General features: G+C 42.9%; 1 protein-coding gene across 6 annotated transcripts in view; it reads left to right on the top strand.

The window, feature by feature from the left end:
* Positions 1–26,698, top strand: part of MALRD1 (MAM and LDL receptor class A domain containing 1) — a 233,090-nt gene that overhangs the window by 107,846 nt on the left and 98,546 nt on the right. For all 6 annotated transcript variants that reach the window (XM_028750688.2, XM_077936862.1, XM_028750689.2 and 3 more), the window contains one exon: positions 1,934–2,091. In XM_028750688.2, the coding sequence (XP_028606521.2) occupies positions 1,934–2,091 (158 nt within the window). The remainder of the gene's footprint in view (positions 1–1,933; positions 2,092–26,698) is intronic.

Below are 26,698 nucleotides of genomic sequence, written 5' to 3'. Positions count from 1 at the left end.
GAAGCCGTATCACACGGTACCAGGTTACAAGCTGAGCCAGTCACCAATCAGACATTTCACTGAGTGAATAATTCTGCAGGGTCAAGACTAAACATTCAAGCCTTTGTCACAACACCCCTGTGAGCAATCTAGGTTGCCAGCTGAAGCTGGGTAATCACTCCATAAAAAATTAAGGGGTGAGCTAGCAGCAGAAGCAAAGGCCCAGGTGCTGAAACCATAGCATGTATATGTAATCCAAAAGGAAAGAGATGCAAACAGAAGAGCTGGGAATGTCCATAGGAGACAAGCGGCTTCTAGCATTGTTCTGTGTGGCTTATCTGCTTCTAACAATTCCAGCTTTCCATTTTTATGTTAAGTTTCTAGCCTTCATGTTTAGAAGAGTGATTTGATCATATGTGGGCAAAAATCACCTCCAGAGTCTTTATTGCTGAAAGGGTTGCCTAACCTAGTATTTACTATGCCTTTTTCATATTATGTACTTTCCTGTGGCCAAGCAAAGAAACATCAATATAATTGTACCTCTTGCTCCATAAAGGAACTCTGTTTGTAATAAATGTTTCGGCTGGCACCTGAAACATTTTTGCAAATGATTTTCTTTTCATCATACACTGGAAAGTCATATTTCATGCTATTTGTTTGAACCCTCAGTTCCTCAGCATCATTATTTCCATGGCTGTGATAATACACAATATGCCTATAGTGTCAGAAGTGACCTTTTCTTTGCAGTGTTTAATGATGATTAGATTTTCCCCCTGGAGCTGGCATGGCAGCATTCATTTCCCAACAATATTGTTGCAGACTTAAAACAACCAATGAATGTCAAAGTGAGATTCACATTGTGGGGGGTATGAGGGATCTTCTCCATTATGAGCTTTTATGCCCATACAAAAATATATGTTGAATTGTATGCCACCATCAGCATGCACAAAGCTTTACAAAGAAAAGAGGGACAGATCTCTTTCCCAAGGATGTCGCAATCTAGAATTCAGCAAATGAAAAGCAAAGAAAGCTGGGGTACCCACGCGGTCATGGGAAGAGTATACATTTGTACATGTACAAATGCTTGATTACAGTTGGAATAGGGATCAGAAGAGTGATTATGTTAGAGGAACTAGGCATGGAGGAAGGGTTTAATTTCCTTCCATGGTCACAAATCACCCCATGTAGGAGAAAAGCCATCAGATGCGGAATCAGCCAAACCAGTTGCTATGACAACAGCCCAGTGCTGTCTATATAAGTGATTAAGGCATATCAGCTCGTTAGTTAGTCAGTGAGTCTGTCTGTTATGCCTTGGAATTGCTGGAGCAATAGAAATACTTTCCACTTGTATATCTGTGTCTGCAAAGCCTACAAGCTGTATCCAAAACTGTATTACTGAAGCCTGAGCTTCTGTAGAAGTAAATTATCTTGGATCTTAAGCTGTCCTGTGAACGCAGAAGGTTAGGGAAACCAAGTCAAGCTGGTCTGGGCAAAGAATAAATTATTGGGATTGCAGCCAAGTTGTCCCTATTGGAATGTCTACTACCAAATACGTGCCAGGTGTAAGAGTTTCATATAAAGGTTTTCAGCAATAAAGAGGCTATAATGGAAGCTGTTCAGTGCTGGAGGTGGTTCTTACACCTACATTTGGGCATGGGTGGAACACAATACAGCATCTGCTATGTGACTGCATAGATGCCTACTTAAAAAACAACACTTAAAGGTAAACAAACTTGTTTTCTAACCATTCCACAGACCTCTTCATGTGGCTGCCCTGTTTCCCATTATGCATCCAAAAATATTCTGTGTGATAAGAGGTGGCTAAGAGAGCTTTTGCTTAGTACAACAAGCTCTGTAGTGGTACTTTTCCATTTCTCTTTCCCCGCCCCCCCCCCCGCCCCGGCTGTTTTATTATTGTTGCCGTTTTCACATCCTGCATCATTTCTGATTCCAGGACAATTCCTCTACCTTGAAGCGATGTCACTAGGAGTAAGAGGTGAAAAAGCACTTCTCAAGAGCTCCAGATGGGCAGAGTCTAGCACCACTTGCATGCTGAGTTTCTGGTACTACATGTCTTCAAAAGCAACAGGACGCATCCAGGTTCTCATTAAGGTAATAGTTTCACTTCCCCATCGTCTGTCAAATAATTGATACTTCCACTCTCTTTGTCAAAGTGGCACAAAAGCTTCTTAACAGAGGGTCTACTAGTCACCAAAGCCTATTGTTTAGTTTGCAAAAAAACACACATGAACATTTGTTGGTAAAATAGAGGGGGTGGGGAAAAGATAGGAGTGAATTGAAGCAACTGCATGTTGCCACAAAGTGTGCATGCTCTGAGTCTGGAACTGATTTTAGAAACCCTTATTTAAAAGAGGTGGCATATAGGGCAGATCAAATTAACAGAATGAGAAAGGAATGAAATGGAGAAAATCTGTTCATTCCTTGAGTGAATTTGCAAAACAGTATGCACCCAAGAAAAGTCATAGTTTCTTAGCACAGGATTTTGTTTACCTTGATGAAGAAGAATTATGGTTATAATTTAGCACAGAGTATGCAGAATTGTGACTGCATAGCTTACTTCTTCTCAATGAATGTCTGGCAGCATTTTAATTCCACATTGTGTCATGGTTTACTTTTAACTTGCATTGCACCCGGCTGCTTTGAAAGCACCCTTTAACATCATGGCATGTCATTTTAGGGAGTGAAACTAAATTTTTGCAAATTTCTTCAGTGAGACGTCTTAAAAATAGGTTTTTGGGTTTGAGGAATTCAAATCTGCTGTTGTTTTTGTGATTGGACAACATTTAGCTTCTCAAGTCTGCGTTTGATGAAGAAGCACATAAACTGCTTTCGGAAAACCAAATAATTTTAATTTTACCTTCTGAAAATGTCAGTAATGCTAAATAATAATATTGAATGTAAGTGCAAGTACTTGGCAATCTTTTTGGTGATTTCTATGCAAATGTACACACATTTTACTTACAAAGCAAAACTGAATTATATTAACTTAATCCAAATAGATTTTAAATTCTCGAGTCATGTTAAAACTTTTTAGCACCCCTCATTTTTGGAATTTGAAAACCGAAAAATTCAATTTTTTAAAATGGCATCATCCTACCATAAAGTGAGGCAGAGGAAAATGAAATGCAAATGCAAAAGAGGAAATACCCTTTTACATAACCTCTATCTTCTGTTCATTATGAAGAAATTGTTCATTAAGAGAGCTTTTCCTCTGCATCCTTTTCTCTTTACTTTCGCCATGCAACAGTTTCCCTTCAAACAACAGACAACTGTCACTTTTTTTGATACTTTTCATGTTAGCAAAATGTTAGCTTTGTATATGGTCCCCTGTCGATTGAGAGCAATATGTAACCGTGCAGTTCTGAAATGGTGGCATCTGTCATCAGAAAATGTTCAGCAGCCAACATAAATAGAATGAAAACATAAAAGAGACACCTGTGTCATTTTATTTCTGCATTTCCTTCTCCCCCAGCACTCTGCCACTCTTGTCTTTAAAAATGACATTTTACCTTCGCTACTCCACATGGATGAAAGCATTATTCAATCGTGATTCTTGGCAGGACAGGTGGAAAGGTGTCACCTGACTTTCTAAAAGCAATCAAACAAACATTAAAACCAATGGCATGGTTAGCTGCTTGACTATTATCCTTAGCCACTATTGTTTGTGCACAGGTTCTGTTATGATGCAAATACAGAATAGTCTGAATGGGACACTCCAGGGAAAGCTGCACTGCCAGAGCTTTGCAAGTGCTTCAAAGGCACACCACACAATGGCAACAGATGGAAAGTGTGTATATGGTAGGAAATGGTGCATTTATAAGGCAAATCAAACCATGACTTCCATCCTAAGATAAGTTAGCTGAAGTTTTCAGAAAGAAAGTATACCCTTTTCTATTACCTGACTGCCCTCCCCACCCTCCAAAAATGTGGAATAGGATGCTGGAGGTGGGGGTTCCCAGAATTGGGAACAGAACTTAAGATAAGTTATGAACATTTATGGAAGGATCGTTTCCCACCCCCTCTGCCTCAGAAGCCCCTTTGCATTCATCCATGGCTTCCTTAAGTTAATTTTACTTAGGCTCCAAGACTGTTAGTCTAGTATAAATAAACACACTATTAGTAATCTTACATCCCAGTGTGGGATCGTTATTTTCCAGAATGCTCACTGTAAAGTTTCCCAATGGTCATTTTATTAGTTACATGATTGGAGTCCCATTGACACAACCTGCCTCACTCCAGGCTTTGGATATACTACATGTTTAACGTGGAACAATCTCCTGCCGTTTGTGAAATTCCGAACCTTGCTATCTTCACCAAAATGTATTCTGATATTTTTTTATGCTTGAAAATTAACTGCAATAAATTATTGTCAACCTTGCCCAGTTATGCTGAAAGTAATTCAGATGCCTGAAGATAAATGGAAATTTCAATATTTAGTCCCCTGGTGATAAGCTATCAGAAATATCAAAACAAAGGAAGTATACCCCCCCTGCTGCCGCCGCCGCCCAAATTAGCACAAATGTCTAACAATCACTGACCAATCTTCAGCTAGCTGCTCAATTTAATGGATCATTATGAGAAGTGTATACTGTTCCCAAAAGCTCTCAAGTCCATAAATCAAATAGCTAGGTGATAAATGTCTGTTCCGATTATTGATGTGTTTTCAAAATTAGTGTGCTGTGGCAGTGATGGCCATGTGCAGAAAAATCAAAATGAATAAATTTGCTCAGAAGATATTCAGAATTAAAACTTTATGTGGAACCACTCTTTTTACTTAACTACTTTAGACATGAATAACAGTAAACTACTTACTTTGTACTTAATAAGCTCAGTGTGATATAAATGTCTAGCGATGCATGAAGGTGTTGGACTTTGGGAAATTAATGTTTATAAGAAGCAGCTATTGCCATGAAGATAAAGCTTTTGCTATATGCCCTGGAGGAAGCTGCCTATACTATTAAATGGAGTGCTATGCTGAGACATTTGGTCCAAACTTTTTTCAGCTCTTGTGGGAGAAGGGGCGAAAATCTCAGAGCATTTGGACCGAGGTGGCCAAGGATTTGGGTTTGTTTCTTAAAAGAAGAAAAGATTCACAGGTGTTTTAAGCGTCGGCTAGGCTGCCCTCAGCAACCTGCCAGTGTCCCCCTCAAATTAAGGACAGAGTGCCTCATGGCAGTGGCGTAGCGTGGGTTGTCAGCACCCGGGGCAAGGCAAGTAATTTGCGCCCCCTAACCCGTGGATTTGCGCCCCCCAACCTGTGGATTTGCCCTAACCCCAGATGTTGCGCCCGGTGCGGCCGGCCCCCCCTGCACCCCCCACGCTACGCCACTGCCTCATGGGAGTTATGCTGCATCACAGGGGGTAGCCCATCCTGTTCTGCCACCTGAGGTGAAATGGGAAGGTGCTACTGCTGCCACCAAAGCCTCACGTAAGCTTTTAAAGATTTTTCCAGAGGCTGTGGCAGCAGCCACACAACCCTGGCAGTGGGAAGGGTTCGCTGCTCATGGGATTGCAGCACTGAAGGCAACTGCTTCAGTCTGCCTCATGGGCGGGCCGGCCTGCTACACCATGATGTCATTCCCTGGTGCAGTCTTAGGGCGGGAAAAATCTGTCTTAAAAGAAAGGAGCAACAGACAGCTGAAGCCGCATTTGTATATAAGAAAGACCTGCAAGACTTTTTCTTAGTTGTAAATGATATGTGGTGTGGCTTCTTTCCTGCTGGGGATCATCGAACTTATAGTTAGAAAACTACAAACCCCCCAACCGTGTTTGCTTTGTGCAGTATTTTTAGCTAAACAGAGGCATTGTGGGACCTTTCCTGTCTGAACATTGCCAGCCTGCCCCCTCATGTTAGCTCTGTCTTCAGTCCCCAAAGTAAGGCTTTTCAGGTTTAGGGAAGGTGAGAATGGAACTAGCAGGGTTGTGGGAAATTACAGAAATGGAGTGCAAACTGCATTTCCAGTTGAAAGGGGACTAGAACTTATAAAAATGGAGTCAAGTGGCAAGATCCCCTGTCACTCAACATCTCATTCCATTCCTCCTTGCCATTTGCAGTGTCATATACTTGGCAACCGTGTCTATATCATGTTTTTATTTCATATAAAGAACAACAGATTTTAAATGACTATATTTATATAATCCCATTGCTGCTTAGAGAAAAATAAATGCGCAATTTTTTGTTTTTGTAAAGATCTTTATCTTCCGCTCAGCTCCCTTGATCAAACATCTGGCGCTCATTAAGTCGATGAAATATATACAAATTTAATTACTATTTTCAACAGTAGGTTGTTGAGTTGTGTTCAGAAATAGCTTCAACAGTAGATTGGGGAGTTGTGTTCAGAAATAAGCCACAAAGGGATGTTTCCTTTAAGTCTCCAACTGTCAGCTACCCTATGTTTGACCCCATTTTGATTGACATACCACTTCATTGGTGCTTTCATTTGGGTTCAAGAATATACTGCTTTTGTGTGAAGTTTATAGTATTTTACTATACTTTCTCTCTGGCCTACATAAACATTCTAAAAGATACTGCATAGAATATCCCTATTTATATTTGCCAAGGCATAAAAAAACAACATGGCTGTGATGGGATGATGAGCAGCTTGTGCGTAAAATCCTAGTCCCTCAGAGTTTGGCCAAGTCCGCAAACCTCTGCCTACGACGGAGCCCCTCAAGCATGGCTCCGTTAGTCGCTAGCAGAATCCGAAAGTGGGCGCTTACGGAATCTCTTCCAGCATAAAAGCTCCTTAACGGAAACACGTCTTCTGGACTCTCGGCGCGACAGTTTCCGGCGAGGAATGGGTGTCCCTATAGGAGGTCTTGAAACCTCCCCACTGTTTTCGCTGGAAGTGTCTCTGAGCCATCCCTCCGACTCACTTTCCCTCGGAGCTCCCTCTCTCCCCCTGCTGGTTCCCTCTTCAGCTGCTGAGTCTCTCTCAACCTCAGCGAGCCCTTTCACCTCCTGTCCTTCCGATGGCAGTTCCCTGACAATGGGTAAACCCAAGAGGGAAGACTGGATTATACTGGATGGCGTAGGGAGAGTGCACCTTCCCTTCTCACTCACAGTGCACCTCTTTTATCTCCAGTCCCTCAGATGCCCACATGTAGGCATAATTCAAAAAGACAAGCCCACATAAAATCCAATGCATAGAGTTCAAAACCTCATTCCCTGCTTTTAATACATTTTGCTACAGCTTCCACGTGTACAGAAAAATGATCTGATTCTTCGTGCTTCAGATTAAGAGCTTTGGTCCATAATAAAACTAGACCCAAACTGGCTGCAAAGGGTGTGAAGTGGGAAAACACAAGTGCCATTGTTTTAACATTGACCTTTATTCTTATCCCAGGCTTATTAATTTGTAGCATTCCCTTCCCTTTACCTTTACTAGCAAAACTACATTCTGAATTTAGTGAAATCATGTATTTTGTAATCTCAATATGCTACTCAACCACTAAAATTACTTTATTTGTATAATCATTGACATAGTTTTTGGATATTTATACATTCAGGTAGCTATCCCATAATGGTAACATGAAAACAGTAGGGATTTTCACTGCTGTTGCCTGTCACAGTCAATTAATTGCATCTAAACATAAATGAGCAAAATCTTAATGGCATTTTGGAGAGCAAGACATATCAGCCAGCTAAAGTTAGCCTATATAAGGGCAGCCCCATAGCCTGACCTACAGCTAGTGGAGCAACCAGGCATAATGCCAGCTGGAGACATTTCCTACAATCCACAAAGCTGTTAATGGATTAATGTAATACTGAATCTGTCACCTGGACACTGTAGCTTCTTACCAGGTGTCATCAGCCATCACAGCTGTTGCCTTTTTCAACTAGCATAAGGAAGGGACGGGAACCAAAATAGGTAATATATAAATAGCCTGTTTATTGGTCAAGATCCAGGTGTTGAAAATACACAGTCTTCTGAAACATTAGAGCAAAATCTAGAATAGGGGGTCAGTTCTGACACTGAATGTTCAGGATGAGACGCCACCAAGATATATATCACAGTGGGCTGTCTTGCAGTATTTGCCTTGGTGCAGAACAAGCATTACATACTCTCAAAGTTCATATTTGATTCAGATTTCAGACTTAGTTGGAGAGAAATTTCAGCCCTGTCTTACACCCACCCACCCACTCACTCACCCTGCCTTCAAGTTATCTCCTACTGCCTACCTTTATTGATGCTCTGATGGCATCAGTGGAATGGAGGGACATCTCTATCCTTCCTTACCTCTCTGATGTCACTCACTATCATTCTGCATGCCAGGTGCTCGGAACTGATGATTCAGAGAAATTAGATTCAGAAAAAGAGGCTTTTTACAAGGGTTTTTTTTGGGGGGGTCCCCCCTGAGCCGTGTGTGTGTGTGTGTGTGTGAGAGAGAGAGAGAGAGAGAGAGATATGGGGGGGATAGTGACGTTGTATGGTGTGACCAGGAGACACAGTTGTGGAGCCACATTCTTCCTTTCTGAAAGTAAAAATACTATAAACAGCATAAATCCTCTTCAGGCATTCTAGTGTGTAAAAGCAACATGTGCTAAGGGAGAGCAGGGCCAAGCCTGCTAATTTTCCCTTCCCCTCACCCCCAGTTTCCACCTCCCTCCCTGTCCACAAGCTGGAGGGCAAATTTCTGCAGGGGGAGCCTCCAGTACTCGTCGAGACTTTCTGCAAGAAATAGAATCCTGCAAGATCCAGGTCCTGAATCTTGTGGCGAGCCTCCATCAACACAAGAGGCTCCCTACTTCAGAACTTCACCCTCTAACTCATGAAGGAATCAATGGTGGGACACAGAACATAACATGTCCACCCTCACTTTATATCTCGTTTATGCTGCATTTTCAGACCATACATTGGGCTTTCTCTGGAGTTATGGAAATCACAGCTTTTCACCTCCCTATAACATAAAGGTAAAGGTAAAGGTACCCCTGCCCGTACGGGCCAGTCTTGACAGACTCTAGGGTTGTGCCCCCATCTCACTCAAGAGGCCGGGGGCCAGTGCTGTCCGGAGACACTTCCGGGTCACGTGGCCAGCGTGACAAAGCTGCATCTGGCGAGCCAGCACAGCACACGGAAACGCCGTTTACCTTCCCGCCAGTAAGCGGTCCCTATTTATCTACTTGCACCCGGGGGTGCTTTCGAACTGCTAGGTTGGCAGGCGCTGGGACCGAGCAGCGGGAGCGCACCCCGCCGCAGGGATTCGAACCGCTGACCTTTCAATCGGCAAGCCCTAGGCGCTGAGGCTTTTACCCACAGCGCCACCCGCGTCCCCCCTATAACATGCATGCTGGTAATAATCTGTGTCAGTAGCTGACTTTGGACCAAGGATTTGATGCACTGTACTGAACTGAGTTTCCAACTTTGATGGGACCTCCCTGAGGCTTGAATCTGATTGGCTATCTGTTTCAACTCCTTGTAGGCAGTGGTAGCAAAATAATCCAAAATGTTAATTGAAACAAAAGGTAAATAGATATCAGTCATAATGGAAAATCAGTAATAATAACTAACTAGTGTGCCGCGAGACGTTGCCTGGTGTGCCGCGGGAAAAATTAAAAAATTCGAAAGATATCCGGAGAGGCGGCCTTCAGACGAGTTTTAATTTTAATTTTCCTTCTCCCACTTAATGCCCCACGCTCGCCCGAGCAGCTTGCAGTCCTCGGTAACCACGGCAACCCGAGGGAGGGGAGGGAACAGGGAAGTCGAGGGCGGCGGCGAGCCGCGATGACGTCAGTGGGCCGCGCCGCCTCGCCCTGGCACGGTGTGAGAGCCCCGGCTAGTGGCGCGAGCTTCAGAATAAGTGGGATCCGCGTGCGCGAGACCGAGATCGCGGGTAAGGAGCTCAGCCCTGGGCAGGAGGAAGCGGGGCCGCACATGCGGGCCACATCCCCACAGAGAGCGAGCCTCCCCCGGCCCACCACTCCGGGCAGGTCCACTCGCATGAGGGGGCGGCGATGGCGACGGCCGGCAGCTTGCCTGCAATGCCATCCCTTGAGCAGGCGAGGAGCCCGGAGGCTACCAGATGCGAGTCCTCTTTCCCACCCTGCTCGGGAGTCCAGAGCACTTGGTCGCATTCAGGATCTAGAGTGGGGAAGCGGGGCTTGTGTCTGGGCTGGAGACATTGGGCTGCCTGTGCCGCTCGACCTGCGGGGAGAAATCAGGGTGGGAGTCACGACCGTGAGGCAGGGCTGCCAAGTGTGGCAGAAGAGGACACGGCCGTCGCACCTGTCCTTAGGTAGGAGCTTCTTCTGTGTCGACCTGCTGCCCTAAAGTCTTGGCTTTTTTCTTGGCTTTTTGGCGGTTGGCACAGAAGGAAGGCAAGGGGGAGGGGAAAAAATTGAAACTTACACTTTCGTGCGTCCCTCCCGGCGTGACGCTGCGCGCTGACGTCACGGGGCTGTAATGGTGGTGTGCCTCGAGATTTTTATCATGAAACAAGTGTGCCTTTGCCCAAAAAAGGTTGGGAAACACTGCTTTAAAGTATGGGCAAAGGATTTTATCATCGGCTGCGTTGCATTTTCTACGAATGAGAAATGGAAATTCTAGTCTTATTGCAGGTAAATTATCATAAGAGAATCTTATGCTACTCTTAAACTGCCCAATTTAAAACTCAGTCAAAGCTTTGCTGACCTGGAATAATAAACCTTTCCAGTGCACACAAAACTGAATTGCTTTGATTAAGGGTCACTAATGTGTTTTTGAGTTTTCTGACAGTGCTAAAAAAATGGCTGAGTAAGAATATTTTTAGAATGTAAAAAGTATGATTTCCATAGACTGGCTCAAAATTCAGGTAAAAGAGTAGTAAGAACTGCAGTTGGATTTTGGGGATTATTTTCAATATCGGCCAATTTTTCCTTTGAAAAGATTGGCAGATTTAAGATTCACATTCACTATAGCCCCCCACCCTTTTCCTGCTGTATAGTAGCCTGCTGCAAATGTTTGAAAAGGAAAGGTTCCCTGTTCTTGATCTGGATCCACTTTAAAAGTAGGAGATGGCTGCACTAGACTGTTCCTCTTTCCTAGTCATTTCAACAGGTAGCAGATTTAAGTGTCCAAAGCTTGTTTTCAGCATACAATTGCTGGAAGCAGACAGGAAATGGCTACAGGGTCACATCTCCATAATGGCTGGATATTAAGTATGAAATGCCTTTGTGGGAGAAGTCTCAATTTTTAATTATTTGCATCAGTTTACATACTGCAGAGACACTCTCCTGTGCAAAAATGCTGGTGTTTAGCTGCCAGGTTCCTGCTTCTGAAATCCACAGCACCATAAAAGAAGGACTTATGACCTTCTTTTCCAAGGATAAACCAAGATTACTGAAAGGTACAATGCAGATGACTCCTCTTTTGCTGGTTGGAATGATGAGGGCTGCAGATACTTTGATGTTTTCCTCTTGAGCCTAGCTAGACCTGGCAAAAGATTACAGGCAGAGTAGCATTGGCATTGACACTTGCTTTTCACCCATCACCAACTCCTATTGTGCCCCTCCCATCTGCCTGTTTCCCCAGCTGCAAATATACTTGGCGGCAACAGTTGGCTCTGGAAAGCCACCCACAATTCAACATTTCCATTGGAGACCCAGAGCATCTCTCATAGTGTAAGCACACAGCCAGGAGGCCACTGATTGGGAGAGGGCTAGACTTGGTAGCAAAGCATCTCTCCTTCTAATTCCCATTTTACCATTCAAAATGAGCAAATTTGCATCCACAAGCCCTTAGCAATTAAAATTTAATAGATGCCCAGTAGGATAGTTGTGTCCTTTAACGATTCTATAGTTTAGAGACGTGGGCTGTGTGTGTTTCTGCAGAGCCTTGGAAGTGTTCCACTACATAGCAATGGCTTTGGTTAATCTAGCAGGCTTAGAACATCAAGCACAGTAGCTCATAGAACTGTGCAACTAGTTCCACATGCATGCCCAAGAGAGCTTTGGACTTGTGTTTCTCCAGCAGCTCCCTCATGGTGCTTGGCAAACCGCTTTTGAAACTGACAAGAGCTTCAAATATCCTTTGTGATACGCCATGGAAATCTGCTGTTCAAAGAGAAGAAACAGTCAAAAATCTGACAGGACATGCAGAAGCCCTTGGGTCTGCCTAAAATAGCAGTTTGGATGCAAGCCAATATGTTTTAAATTATCTCAGTGAAATTGAAAGCTGCTTCAACAGAAATAATCCAGTTCTTTGCTAAAATGGTTGGTTTTTAATTTCTCGTGTCTAGCATAAAAGCTAAGGTAGCCACTGAAGGAGAAGAGATCTTACATTTAATTGTGGTGATGATCCAAAGTAATTTACTTTACTGAAAATAGTAGAAGACACTAGTTTCCTAATTAATTGTATAAAAAGGTCAAATAAGGCTTTCATGTAAACTGCATTATTTAACAATCATCTAAATGTAAGCCAATGAAAGATTCTTTAATTAGAAGCATCAGCCCATTGCAGCTGCCAGCTTCCTGCAGGTTAGGAAAACAAATTTATGAGCGGTAAGGCTTAACTAATATCTTCCTGGTATCTAAAACCATATTTAGGGCTGTATGTATGTCAGACTAAAAATCAAAAGCCGAGATTCTGAGAGTCCATATTTATTCTGTCTCACATAAAGATGAATTATTCAGTAAAATATTGTTGCACACCACCCCAGTCTCTGAGCAGTGCAAGATTTTACTCAGGGTTTGGTTTCCTTAGGATGAGGTACAGTAGAGACAGTGGTGTTTTTAGGATATATGGTTTATTTACATATATACAACCTGAGCCTTTGATAAAAGGGTTCACAGCATTAACACCCCAGAAGGTCTTGCTTTTCCCATAGTCACATACTTGGATTCAAGCAGAAATCAACCATGTCTCTCCCTCTCAGGCTTCTGCCTGCCACCTGCTTATTGTCCTCAACTCTCTCTTTGGTCCTTCTAACTACTTGCCAGCTTTATTTATTTTGCTAATGGACACTGAAATCCTGTCTCCAACCACCGAACTCTTATGCAGCCACCTCTCTGATTTCTGAGATGTCAGCAAACATTATGCACACATTTTCAAGCATACTTTAGTCAGTCAGGGATTTAGAAACTTGATCTTAATATGATATAAGGTAGTTTGAGGAAGATGAATTTTGTGGCCATAGTGGTACAATCTTTCCTTTTCTTTGCATTCATACAGAATTGCAGTTTTGCATTCATACGTCATTGGCCCTATTTCTTCTTCCCCCACATCTTGAGGGTGTTCATTCAGTACAAGTCACATTGTACCTGAGCAACTCCACATGGTATGTAGCAGTCCATGTGCCACATAGCAAACCAGCAGTGTTTATTTGGAGATCCAGTCAAGGCCAGTGTATACCATGCCAAATTCTGGCCTAACACTCATTGGCTCCCCTCAATCAAGGTGGGATCATTTGTCTTAATGATGGTAACTCATGCTGTGACTCCAAGGCATAGCCTATATCATGCTGGAATCGATGCATCTGGGAACAAAATTGAAGCATCATGCAGCTTTTAAGCTATTTGTTTGGGCTTGTATTTTGTACATTTTGCCATCTCACCAGCTAAAATATTACCTGTGCTACTGAGCCAGGGCAAAGATAAAACTGCCCTACCATCTGTCAAGTGAAAACCCGTGGCTTATTTTTAGCTTTTATTGGCTCTTCACCTGAACTGTTCCCTGGCACCACTACCTGACCGACACCAATTACTTTCTTCACTTTTCTCACTTATATTAGTTTTGTCTAGGGAAGAGAGAGAGAGAGAGAGAAGGTGTTATTCCCAAATAGGGGTTCTTAATTTAACCAAGAAGTATCCATGTTCAGATAGGAGTCTCTTGTGCTAGCAAACTCATTTCATTGATCAGTGAACAGGGAAGGCCTTGCAGTTCAACATACTATGCAGTTTGTCATATTTGAAATGTTTCTCTTTGGCAGTGTTATATTCTTGACAGTCTGAATTTGACTAAGCTTACATTACAGATGTGTGAGAGTTTATTACCTCAAAACAGCACTCGTTATGTACCAGTACCCACTTAACTGTGTAGATCCCAAATCCTTTGATTCTAGATGTAGTACAATGTTAACCCCCATTTCCCATTTCCCTGAATGTTTTAGCAATCGTTCATGCTCTGATTGGATCCCAGACTACTAACCGACTGGGAACTGTGTATTATATCATCCCTAATCTTGAGCAAGGGGCAGATGGGGCTCGTCAAGCTGGGAAGGTAGCCCACTTAGGAGAAGGAAAACGCTAACCCTAAACCTCTGTGGCCTTGTGGCTATACTAATTAGTAAGAAAGGCTTCAGGAATAAACTCCAAGAAAAAGTCTGTACCCATTGCCTTGCGGGACATCTTCAGGAGAAGAAAAGACTAAAGAGAAACACTACACAAATCCGGAGCAGAGTCTCTAAGGTGGTTGGATGGTGTCTTGTATGCCTCCTTCCAGCACTCCTGTAGCAGCCATGTTGGTGCCAAATGTATTGCTCTGCTTTTCTTTGGACCACATCAGTGAGGTCTTGTTGTCTGGGCAGCCCAGGACCTCCATGCACACTGCCAAGAGTTGTGCCCCAGAGAGAACACTTCAGTGCCGCCAACACAACAAGAACAATGTGGGAGGAGGCAGTTATGAGTTACCGGTCTCTGCAACCACAGCAGACACTGTGATTCTCCAGCAGTTTGACTTCACCCCTGGAAGCACACACCATTGTCTCTTGAGACAGGTGGATGCCAGCAACAATTCCTGGCCATCTGTGTGTAATCTCTGTTTAATTTGGAACAAAGGCGAGTAAGAGGAGATATGATAGAGGTGTATAAATTTGAATATGATGTAGAGAAAGTGGGGTGGAGGAGACATTTTTTCTCCTGACATTACAACCGAGGATTGTCTAATGAATCTGATTGACAGGAGACTTGGGACAAACAACAGAAAGGACTACTTCACAAAAGTAGTACAAAGTATAGATTTGAACTCTGGAATTCTTTTCCATAAGATGTGGTGATGGGCACCAGTCAGGGATGGTGTGTCCTGTTTCGCTGTGCCCTGCCTCTTGATACCACCTGCAACTCCTAGCCCTGCCATTGTCAATTTTGGGTGGTATTGATGCTCTTAGATCAGGCTGCAAACTGGCAGAGGGTCCTGAACAACCAGTTGAAGACCAGCACCAGTTGAAGATAAACAAAAAAACAAAAAAATCCTGGGGTTTGGTCTCTAAGTAATTTCTAGTCAATTAAACAAATTAAGCTGCTATATTCTGAATCAGACCCTCAAGCCTTTTCCACCTGAGATCTTTTAACGGAAGATGCCTGGGACTGAACTTGGGACCCTTTGCGTACAAACAGTGCTGTTGAAACACATGCTTTTCTCACTTCACAAAACTCAGTTCCGTTGCCATTTGAGCTCCCTTGCCCTGAAATTCTTTCTCTGCTGATAATTAAAATCAAGATATATTGCAAGCATATGTGCCAATTTTGCGCCTGCTTGGTCGGCATTCATCAGACTAACCATTCAAAGATGGCATTGTGCTTTTTAGCACGCACTAAGAAATTGATTGCTTTAATTCCTTACTTTTGCTTGCTGAAATTGACTTGAAATTTTAAAATGGGGATGTATTTACAGAACAGCGCCTTGGCTCCTGGGCAATCAATTGGTTCATGAATGTCAATGTTTGGTTGCAGGGACACGGTAGTGGAGAGACACCTTGGATCTATGCTGCTTCTCAATCTGCTACTGAGAGGTTTATCTGGAGGTTACAGGGGAGATTTTCATGACTGCTTTCTCTCTCTCTGTGTGTGTGTACATATATGCATTCAAAAGAAAAAGGCAGGATATATAGATATATGAATGAAAGACAAGCTGTTCTGACTACTCGTGGCTTCATATATTGGTCTAGAAAATCTGTGTTCCTCTGCCTTGCAAATGCCAAGCAGCATTGTAGGGACACACATTGTAAGGTCTTTTAGAGACAACAAAAGCAGCTTCAAGCTGGGGGATAGGACTGTTTATTTTGGCTGCTGCAGTCATTTTCTGGCCAGCAGAAAAGGATCAGGGAGAGGAACATTTCGAGCAGGAGTAGCTGGCTTTTTATAGGCAAAGGTCTACACTGACACATGGGTCAACCCTCTGGGGGCCTCATGTCAAACTGGTATGGCTGAACTGCAACTGTGGTGGTAGAGAGAACTGCAATTCTCAACACCACCTTCAGAAACCTTATTCTACACTATTTAAAACTGTTTTCATCATTCATTATTCCCGTAAGTTTAGGTTTAAAAGTAAAATAAAATCAAAGGACAAGTTTGCAGGGGATGTTGTAGGGGTGCCACAAATAAACCATTTGGGATCATGGTGAGGGGACTATAGGAACAGTCAGCTTTTTAAAAAATGGCACCACAGCAGAGGACCCATGGGAGCGGTCAGGATTTTATAATTTTAAGAAACCACACAACTTAAAAACAAAAAACAAATTAGGGGTGTCTTTGAGGGTCACAAAAATATTCTAGAATTATGCTATCACTAGCCTGTGGAAAACAGTCAGTATATTTCTGTATATATAATAAAAACTTTTAGGATTCTTTTTACTGAGGGCAGAAAAAACTTTATTTCGGAGAGAAAGAGTGTTCCATACAGTAATCATTTGTCTCATTTACCATGCATTTGAGGGTGCAGAAATTTAGAGCACATGGATGACATAATCCTTAGTTTCATAGGTTCTTCCCATGGAGAAGCATCTCCCATCAAGGCCAGAAGCAGGACCCTTGTTACTCAGTTAGCCCTAATGGATTTAGTGTTTTACTGTTTTGACATGGATGTAGCTTTGACTTGTTTTATATTATTTTGATATATGTTGCTGTTTTAAATATTGTGATATTTTGTGCTGAGCTGTTTTCTGTTAACTTCTTTGAGAGTGGGATATAAGGCTAAGATGTCAGCAGTAAATGAAATTGTACACGTGCAAAACATTGCAAGCCCATTTAGTACAGTAATGAGGTTTACGATGTGTGAACCAATGCCAATTCATTTCAAGGCAAATTTACATTTGCACTCCTACTGAGCTGTTCCTCCCCCTCCTTTATGATGCATAAATTTGTGCCAAGAAGCAAAAGGGATACAGGCAGTATTCATTCCTATAGGTCAGTGGTGGCTCACCTGCGTCTCATCAAATATTCTTAGGTAACAAATCTGATCATCCCTGACCATTGGCAATGCTAGCTGGGGCTGATGGAAGCTGGTATGCAACAGCATCTGGAAGGCCACAGGTTGCACATCACTCTGAAAAGCAGGCAGCTTTTCTTTTGATGAGAATGACAGCATCTCTTGTCTCTTAGCTAAGCAAAGCAAAGCAAAGCAATGCAACCAAGAAACTAGAAAAGGAGCCTGCCTTCCTACCTACCAGATGCCCCATTTGGAGTTCCATCTGTTGTACCTTAGGACATACTGCTATTACAAACCAATTTGCCCATGAGTTTTGGCTGAATTCCAGAGATATCCCTGCCGCAATTTATTTATTTATTTCTATAGTATTTTGCCATTGACATACTAGGGGCAGATTGCCAAGAAGACTTTTTGTGGGGGCGGGAAGGTTTTTTTAAATATATATATATTTTCCCTTGTAAATTACAGAATCTCTGAAACTATGATGCAGAAATATTGGCACCTCGTATGCTAACTTTGAAAGAGTCATGGAAGGATAGATCTTTCAAAACGCCTAAAAGGAGCATAGCAATATAAACATTTGTAAATATGGGTAATGCGGGGGGACTATACCTGCAGATGTAAAACTGTTAATGAAAAGCTGGTATAAAATTCCAGTGGGAATGTTTGGATGGAAAGCTTCTGAAAATCTCTGTGTTTTTGCAGACTAGAAATGTGGGCTATGGTGTGTGGGGCTGAAACTGACTGCATTTTGAAACAGTGGCTGCATTTTGCAGCATCACATGGTGTGCATGCGTAATGAGAGCACGTTGTGCAGCACCGTCTCCCCTCAGTCACGGTGGCAAGCTGGCATGCCTGGGCTTTAATAAGGTCTAAACTACAGAATGATTGTAGCCAGCCCCTAAAAAAAAGTCAGCCCATCCCACAACTGGAAGGTTCGGTAGGAAGTAAATACAAAGAAGTGAACCTAGGAAGCAGTCTTGTGTGAAGAAAGGTCTGTCAACCCCAGTATCATCTATTCTGACTAGTAATGGCTCTCCAAAGCTTTCCTGCAACCTGAAAAACCTTCAACTGGAGATGCAAAGCCTAAAAACAGGGACCTTTTTCACAGAAAACTCTGGGTCTCAAAAAAACTCAGTTTCATTGCAGTGGAATTGGAACTCAGACCTTCCACTCATGAAATCAGCCAGACACCCTTAGTGCCAGGCAGCATTTTGAGAAAGTAAAAGTTGAAGTGCAACTCTCTTGAAACCTCTGGCTTGTCAACCTGTGAATTTGGGGTTCTCCTTTAGTATTTCATTACCTGAAAAGGCACCACATCCTTCTCTTTTCAATATTCTGCATAAAATGCTTCATTTGCCACTTTAATGCAGAACCCATTTGATATACTTGCAGTGTAAATGCTGCTCTTGGATGCTATTGTTGCCTGTGTGAGGTGTATCTAATTACTTTGAGGCTGCAAAGAGAGCTGTTTTGCAACAAAAGAAAATTGGCACTTTCTCAGTCAGACAGATTACCTTTCTCAGCAACATTTTATGTTGCTGAAATTACTAATAAATTGCAATTTGTCATGGTGTTTGTGCTCCAGAACTGTCAGAGGAACTAGTTCTAGAATTGTTGTCAGAGGAAAAAACAAAATCCCAAAACTTATGCTTTTATGAGAAAAATAATGTCTACATTAATAATAAAATACCTAACATATCTAGATGAAAACATTGCTGCTGAAATCCATGTACTGTATTATGCTCAGGCTACACAAGGGAACATGTGTCCTAAATAAACATGGTCACATTAATGCTATGTTTTATTTATGTCCCATGACACCTCTGGAATGAAAGTGCAATTTTCTGCATCCATACAAAGGAATTAGCAAGTATAACTGTTGAAAAAATATCACTGTGTTTTCAAAAGTAGCAATGAGACCATATTCAGTTCACATAATAATTTTAAGATGGGGAGGAGTTGGCCAGATGAATTAGATTTTGCTGCTTCCTCCATTAGCGCTAAGGTGAAGTTGTTGTTGTTTAGTCGTGTCCGACTCTTCGTGACCCCATGGACCAGAGCACGCCAGGCACTCCTGTCTTCCACTGCCTCCCGCAGTTTGGTCAAACTCATGCTGGTGGCTTTGAGAACACTATCCAACCATCTCGTCCTCTGTCGTCCCCTTCTCCTTGTGCCCTCCATCTTTCCCAACATCAGGGTCTTTTCCAGGGAGTCTTCTCTTCTCATGAGGTGGCCAAAGTATTGGAGCCTCAGCTTCACAATCTGTCCTTCCAGTCAGCACTCAGGGCTGATTTCCTTAAGAATGGATAGGTTTGATCTTCTTGCAGTCCATGGGACTCTCAAGAGTCTCCTCCAGCACCATAATTCAAAAGCATCAATTCTTCGGCGAGCAGCCTTCTTTACGGTCCAGCTTTCACTTCCATACATCACTACTGGGAAAACCATAGCTTTTACTATACGGACCTTTGTTGGCAAGGTGATGTCTCTACTTTTTAAGATGCTGTCTAGGTTTGTCATTGCTTTTCTCCTAAGAAGCAGGCGACTTTTAATTTTGTGGCTGCTGTCACCATCTGCAGTGATCATGGAGCCCAAGAAAGTAAAATCTCTCACTGCCTTCATTTCTTCTCCTTCTATTTGCCAGGAGGTGATGGGATCAGTGGCCATGATCTTTGTTTTTTTGATATTGAGCTTCAGACCGTATTTTGCACTCTCCTCTTTCACCCTCAATAAAAGGTTCTTCAATTCCTCCTGACTTTCTGCCATCAAGGTTGTGTCATCTGCATATCTGAGGTTGTTGATATTTCTTCCGGCAATCTTAATTCCGGCTAGGGATTCATCCAGCCCAGCCTTTCGCATGATGAATTCCGCATATAAGTTAAATAAGCAGGGAGATAATATACAGCCTTGTCGTACTCCTTTCCCAATTTTGAACCAATCAGTTGTTCCATATCCAGTTCTAACTGTAGCTTCTTGTCCCACATAGAGATTTCTCAGGAGACAGATGAGGTGATCAGGCACTCCCATTTCTTTAAGAACTTGCCATAGTTTGCTGTGGTCGACACAGTCAAAGGCTTTTGCATAGTCAATGAAGCAGAAGTAGATGTCTTTCTGGAACTCTCTAGCTTTCTCCATAATCCAGCGCAAGTTTGCAATTTGGTCTCTGGTTCCTCTGCCTCTTCTAAATCCAGCTTGCACTTCTGGGAGTTCTCGGTCCACATACTGCTTGAGCCTTCCTTGTAGAATTTTAAGCATAACCTTGCTAGCGTGTGAAATGAGTGCAATTGTGCGGTAGTTGGAGCATTCTTTGGCACTGCCCTTCTTTGGAATTGGGATGTAGACTGATCTTCTCCAATCCTCTGGCCAGTGCTGAGTTTTCCAAATTTGCTGGCATATTGAGTGTAGCACCTTAACAGCATCATCTTTTAAATTTTTAAATAGTTCGGCTGGAATACCATCACTTCCACTGGCCTTGCTATTTGCAGTGCTTTCTAAGGCCCATTTGACTTCACTCTCCAGGATGTCTGGCTCAAGGTCAGCAACCACACTACCTGGGGTGTATGAGTCATCCATATCTTTCTGATATAATTCCTCTGTATATTCTTGCCACCTCTTCTTGATGTCTTCTGCTTCTGTTAGGTCCTTACCACTTTTGTCCTTTATTATGGTAATCATTGTACAAAATGTTCCTTTCATATCTCCAATTTTCTTGAACAGATCTCTGGTTCTTCCCATTCTGTTGTTTTCCTCTATTTCTTTGCATTGCTCGTTTAAGAAGGCCTTCTTGTCTCTCCTTGCTATTTTTTGGAAATCTGCATTCAGTTTCCTGTATCTTTCACTATCTCCCTCACATTTTGCTTGCCTTGTCTCCCCCGCTATTTGTAAGGCCTCGTTGGACAGCCACTTTGCTTTCTTGCATTTCCTTTTCATCGGGATGGTTTTCGTTGCTGCCTCCTGTATAATGTTGCGAGCCTCCACCCATAGTTCTTCAGGCACTCTGTCCAGCAAATCTAAATCCTTAAACCTGTTCATCACTTCCACTGTGTATTCATAAGGGATTTGGTTTGGATTGTATCTTTCCGGCCCAGTGGTTTTTCCTACTTTCTTCAGTTTAAGCTTGAATTTTGCTATAAGAAGCTGATGATCTGAGCCACAGTCAGCTCCAGGTCTTGTTTTTGCTGACTGTATAGAGCTTCTCCATCTTTGGCTGCAGAGAATATAATCAATCTGATTTCGATGCTGCCCCTCTGGTGATGTCCATGTGTAGAGTCATCTCTTGTGTTGTTGGAAAAGTGTGTTTGTGATGACCAGCTTGTTCTCTTGACAGAACTCTATTAGCCTTTGCCCTGATTCGTTTTGATCTCCAAGGCCAAACTTGCCAGTTGTTCCTTTTATCTCTTGATTCCTTACTTTAGCATTCCAATCCCCTATAATGAGAAGAACATCCTTCTTTAGTGTCACTTCTATAAGGTCTTGTAAGTGTTCATAGAATTGGTCACTTTCAGTTTCTTCAGCACCAGCAGTTGGTGCATAAACTTGGATTAAAGGCAGTGGCGTAGCGTGGGGGGTGCAGGGGGTGCCGGCCGCACCGGCCGCAACATCTGGGGTTAGGGCAAATCCATGGGTTAGGGGGGGCAAATCCACAGGTTAGGGGGCGCAAATCCATGGGTTAGGGGGTGCAAATTACTTGCCTTGCCCCGGGTGCTGACAACTCACGCTACGCCACTGATTAAAGGTAAAGGTACCCCTGTCCGTACGGGCCAGTCGTGTCCGACTCTGGGGTTGCGCGCCCATCTTGCTTAAGAGGCCGGGGGCCAGCACTGTCCAAAGACACTTCCGGGTCACGTGGCCAGCATGACAAGCTGCATCTGGCGAGCCAGCGCAGCACACGGTAACGCCGTTTACCTTCCCGCTAGTAAGCGGTCCCTATTTATCTACTTGCACCCGGGGGTGCTTTCAAACTGCTAGGTTGGTAGGTGCTGGGACTGAGCAACGGGAGCGCACCCCACCGTGGGGATTCGAACCACCAACCTGACGATCGGCAAGTCCTAGGCGCTGAGGTTTTACCCACAGCGCCACCCGCCACAACTTGGATTACTGTGATGTTAAAAGGTCTGCCTTGGATTCGTATCGAGATCATTCTATCATTTTTGAGATTGCATCCCAGTACAGCTTTTGCCACTCTTTTGTTGACTATGAGGGCCACTCCATTTCTTTTACGGGTTTCTTGCCCACAGTAGTAGATATGATAGTCATCCGAACTGAATTCGCCCATTCCCGTCCATTTTAGTTCACTGATACCCAGGATGTCAATATTTATTCTTGCCATCTCCTTTTTGACCACATCCAACTTACCCAGGTTCATGGTTCTTACATTCCAGGTTCCTATGCAATATTTTAAGGTGAAGTAGTCATGTGATTATATGAACACATGCTCCAAAATATTGTCCCCGCCACTGCAAAACTACTGATATGGATCTAAGTGAGGGGTTTTTTTGTGGGTGGGTGTGGTCTCAGATGACTATTGATCCAAAGTTGGTAGAACTGCATGCAGATTGCAGTCTCTGTGTGTGGTTAACTAAAAAGAGTTGCAAAACTGAAGTTACCCCACCCAAATGAAGGCAGGCGTCTCTTCTGAGTTAGTGTCCTAATTAATGTTCAAGGTCAGGGTTAGGACTATAAATGTATTGTAGTTGATTGTTTGGACTTTCCACAAGGTCTCTTGGTATAAGCCTAGAGGATATCCAGATGACAACCTTTCATACCCTGGGATGGAGGAGGGTCCATGTGAGTTTTTAAATCCCTTCCTTCCTTGTCTGGAACCCTAGCCAGAGCAACACCGCATTCAGACTCCTGTAGCGTTGGACAGAAGGTTAGATTAATGAGGCTTCTGCCGTGGGAGTCAAAGGCTTTAATATCTTCTAAAATGTGCTGCAAATTTATTCTGCTCATTTGTATAAATGGTTGCTCAAGGCTGCTAAAAGGGGACTGCACATAGACCCTTAACTTTTTAAAAATACAGAGGCCTGCATAAATATATAAGTAATTGCTAGATCTGAACTTTGACAATATTTGAGGTGAGAATACCACGCTGCTGCTCAAAATTGAAATGCTTCTTTAGAAATGGCACCAATATGAGATTATTCTCAGAAATAAAGTCAATGGAAAGATTGCATTCTTTCAAGTTATTGAGAAATGCTAGTCACTCTGATAAATCCTTGTAGGGAGATATTCTACAGTAGCATTTATATAGCACTTACAAAGATGAAAAACACTTCACGTTCTTAGTCTATAATCTTTACAATGAGTTTATAAGATAGGTTGATACTAGAAGAGCTGAGGCAGGATCACGAGCGACAGTCTAAGGTGAGCCAGGAGCCCAGAAGGAAGACCTGGGGGACAAGTAGGGATGGGGAGGAAATTCTATTCACTTTGCCTTTGAGGGAGAGCCTACAAAATTCACATTTTCCAGAACAATATGTGCACCAAAACACAATCATACTTTGAAATTCAGTTTTCTGAATTTTGCAATGTAGTTCTCCAGCAAAGCAAAGTGTATAAAAGTGCTTATATTAGGGAAAATAACATACAAAAATGTTTCACGCTTTTGTTTTGGTTTGCTTTCCTCCTTTCTGGTGACTGTGCTAGGACCCCTCCACATGTCCAGTTTACTGTGCATCCATAGTGATCTGAGTTCATGATGCTATCAGAGCATTCATAGGCAATCACACTTTCAGTACTATTTGTGCCTACAAAAGTTTTAGGATGATCATACTGATTCATTTCTTATCAGTGTATCTCCTGTAACATCTTCTTTGACTCTCATAACTTTTCATTCCATAAATACTTATCATAAAATTGTAGTTGGAAGGGCCCCAAGGGTCATCTAGTCCAACTCCCTGCAATGCAGGAATCTCAACTAAAGCATCCATGACAGATGACCATCCAATGTCTGCTTAAAAACCTCCAAGGAAGGAGAGTCCACTATTTCCAAGGGAGTTCATTCCACTATTGAACAGCTCTTGCGGTTATTCATGATGTTTAGGCAGAATCTCCTTTCTTGTAAATTGAAGCCATTGGTTCAGGTCCTAGCCTCTGGAGCTGGAGAAAACAAGCTTGCTACATCTTCCATGTGACAGCCCTTTAAATATCATACAATTGAATATCATAGAATTGTAGAGTTGGAAGGGACTACAAGGGTCATCCAGTCCAATTCGCCTCAATGCTGGGCTCTCAACACATGGTCCCCCATCCAATTTTTGCAACTAGGGTCAGTCAGGGCCTCGCCTTCCCAGTCCGGGTGGGAAAAGCCAGTAAGGCAGTGAGCAGGTCTTCCAGGACTCACAGCCAAGATGATCCTTTCCCCGAAACAGTTGAAGATATTTTTTGTTCCAACAGGTGTTTCCAATTAGCACAAGTGTCTACTCTGTTAGGATTTAGTTGTGTTTCAGATGTATTCACTGTTCTTAACATTTAATTACCTTATGTGGAAATCATATTGAGAGGGTATAGAGAAGGCAATTAATAGACTGATGATTTAGTATTACATGTCATTTGCCCTCAATTTGTCTACAGAAGGTTGCCTACTATGGCTGTGTTATTACTGCTATCTGTACAGTTTCATCAGTGTGCATGTACTCTGGAACTTAAACAAAATACCAATCTCTGCTCCAAAGAGCTATATTTTGGTTTTGGCAGAGACAATGGAGGCAGAGAGAGAGAGAGAGAGAGAGAGAGAGAGAGAGAGAGAGGGGTCACTTGGGAAGGAGGTTTAAGGGGCTTTTACTGGAATCTCAATAAAAGTTGGAATAAATAATACTACTAATAATTTTATTATTTATACCCTGCCCATCTGGTTGGTTTGCCCAAGGAAAAGCAGACGATCCACATACAGCTTCTTGGAGCAGGTTCCAGAGGTGGGGGTCAGAGATGAGGGTTTTAAGTGAACAACAGACTTTGGGGCAGCTCAGGATGGCTAGACGTTTCCTTGTTAGCATTAACTAGTTAGAAGCAGGTGTGGACTACCTGGATTTTCTTCTTTTGCACTTGCAAAAGAATCCCAAAAGGGATTTTTAAAAATCCCAGATGGTTTCAGCAAGAAGAATGATTTTTAAAGGAAATCAAATGATCCTCTTTGGGCTGCTCTTGACAAGAATAAAAATGAAAAAAGACGGGAAGGTCAGAAGAGTTAACCTTCCTTTGAGTTATGAATGAGGATGCGCATCCCTTGGCACATTGTCATTCACTAGGCTGATAACAAGTCAATATAGAGAGTTCGCTGGCACTTTATAACAGAATTATTGGCAATAACTCATCTTAGCTCTGACAGGGTATTCTATTTTGGGAGAAAGCAGCACTATGTATAATCTAGTATGCACAAATAATCTAAGGAAAGCAGTGATGTTTGGTATCCTTGTCATGTTCAGATTTCACAAAGAAAGACTTGTGGTGATGGCGTTCTCTAATTAGCAGCCCCTTCGTAAAAAGAAAAGTGACCGTTCAATAAATCAAACCACCTAAACCTGTAGTTTGACAGCAGAATAACAAATTTGGTTTCTCCTCTCTCACCCAATGCTTATCAGATATCCCGCAACTTGAAACTGGGTCCTTGGCAAGTGAACACAAACAGCAAAGTATTCCTTGTTTTGGAGTATGAATGTTGTAATGTTGAGCTTGACTATGAAGTGATCTTTAGTTCTTCTCCAGCTTGCCTTTCCTCAGAGCCTTGCTTTGCTGAAGGGACGGGGTGGGGTGGGATTGTGCAGGGGAGAAACAGTGTGCAAGGAAAGGGTTAAGAATCCTCCTTCCTCCCACATCTTCTCCACCTTCTGTTTCAATGCCAAGAGCATTTCTAGTCCACCATCCTTATGCAGGCAATTAAGGCTATATCTTTCCATCACAGTTAATTGATTTCTGATTTTAACTTTTTGATTTATTTTTTATCTTATGGTTTTATGTACATTGTATACTGCTCTGTTGTTGTTTTTTTAAATGAATTGCTGGACAGAAATATTTTATTTAAAAACCCAAAAAAACTGCAACCTCGTCTACAGGTACCTGGGAGTAAGCCATGTTGAACTCAGTTGAATTTACTCATGGTTGAACATTTCTAGCTCTATATTGGAGCCGTGACTCTTTTCTCACTGTGTACTTCACAAGTGAGGGACGCGGGTGGCGCTGTGGGTAAAAGCCTCAGCGCCTAGGGCTTGCTGATCGAAAGGTCGGCAGTTCGAATCCCTGTGGCGGGGTGCGCTCCCGTTGCTCGGTCCCAGCGCCTGCCAACCTAGCAGTTCGAAAGCACCCTCAGGTGCAAGTAGATAAATAGGGACCGCTTACTAGCGGGAAGGTAAACGGCGTTTCCGTGTGCGGCTCTGGCTCGCCAGAGCAGCGATGTTACGCTGGCCACGTGACCCGGAAGTGTCTCCGGACAGCGCTGGCCCCCGGCCTCTTGAGTGAGATGGGCACACAACCCTAGAGTCTGTCAAGACTGGCCCGTACGGGCAGGGGTACCTTTACCTTTTTTACTTCACAAGTGAAACTGAAGGGCCTGCCCATATGACAAAAGGTGTTCACAGAGG

The sequence above is a fragment of the Podarcis muralis genome, chromosome 12 (assembly GCF_964188315.1).
Source record: "Podarcis muralis chromosome 12, rPodMur119.hap1.1, whole genome shotgun sequence".
In the NCBI taxonomy this organism is placed as follows: domain Eukaryota; kingdom Metazoa; phylum Chordata; class Lepidosauria; order Squamata; family Lacertidae; genus Podarcis; species Podarcis muralis.
Note: the sequence above shows the minus strand (reverse complement) of the source record. Positions and strands in the feature narration are given on the sequence as shown.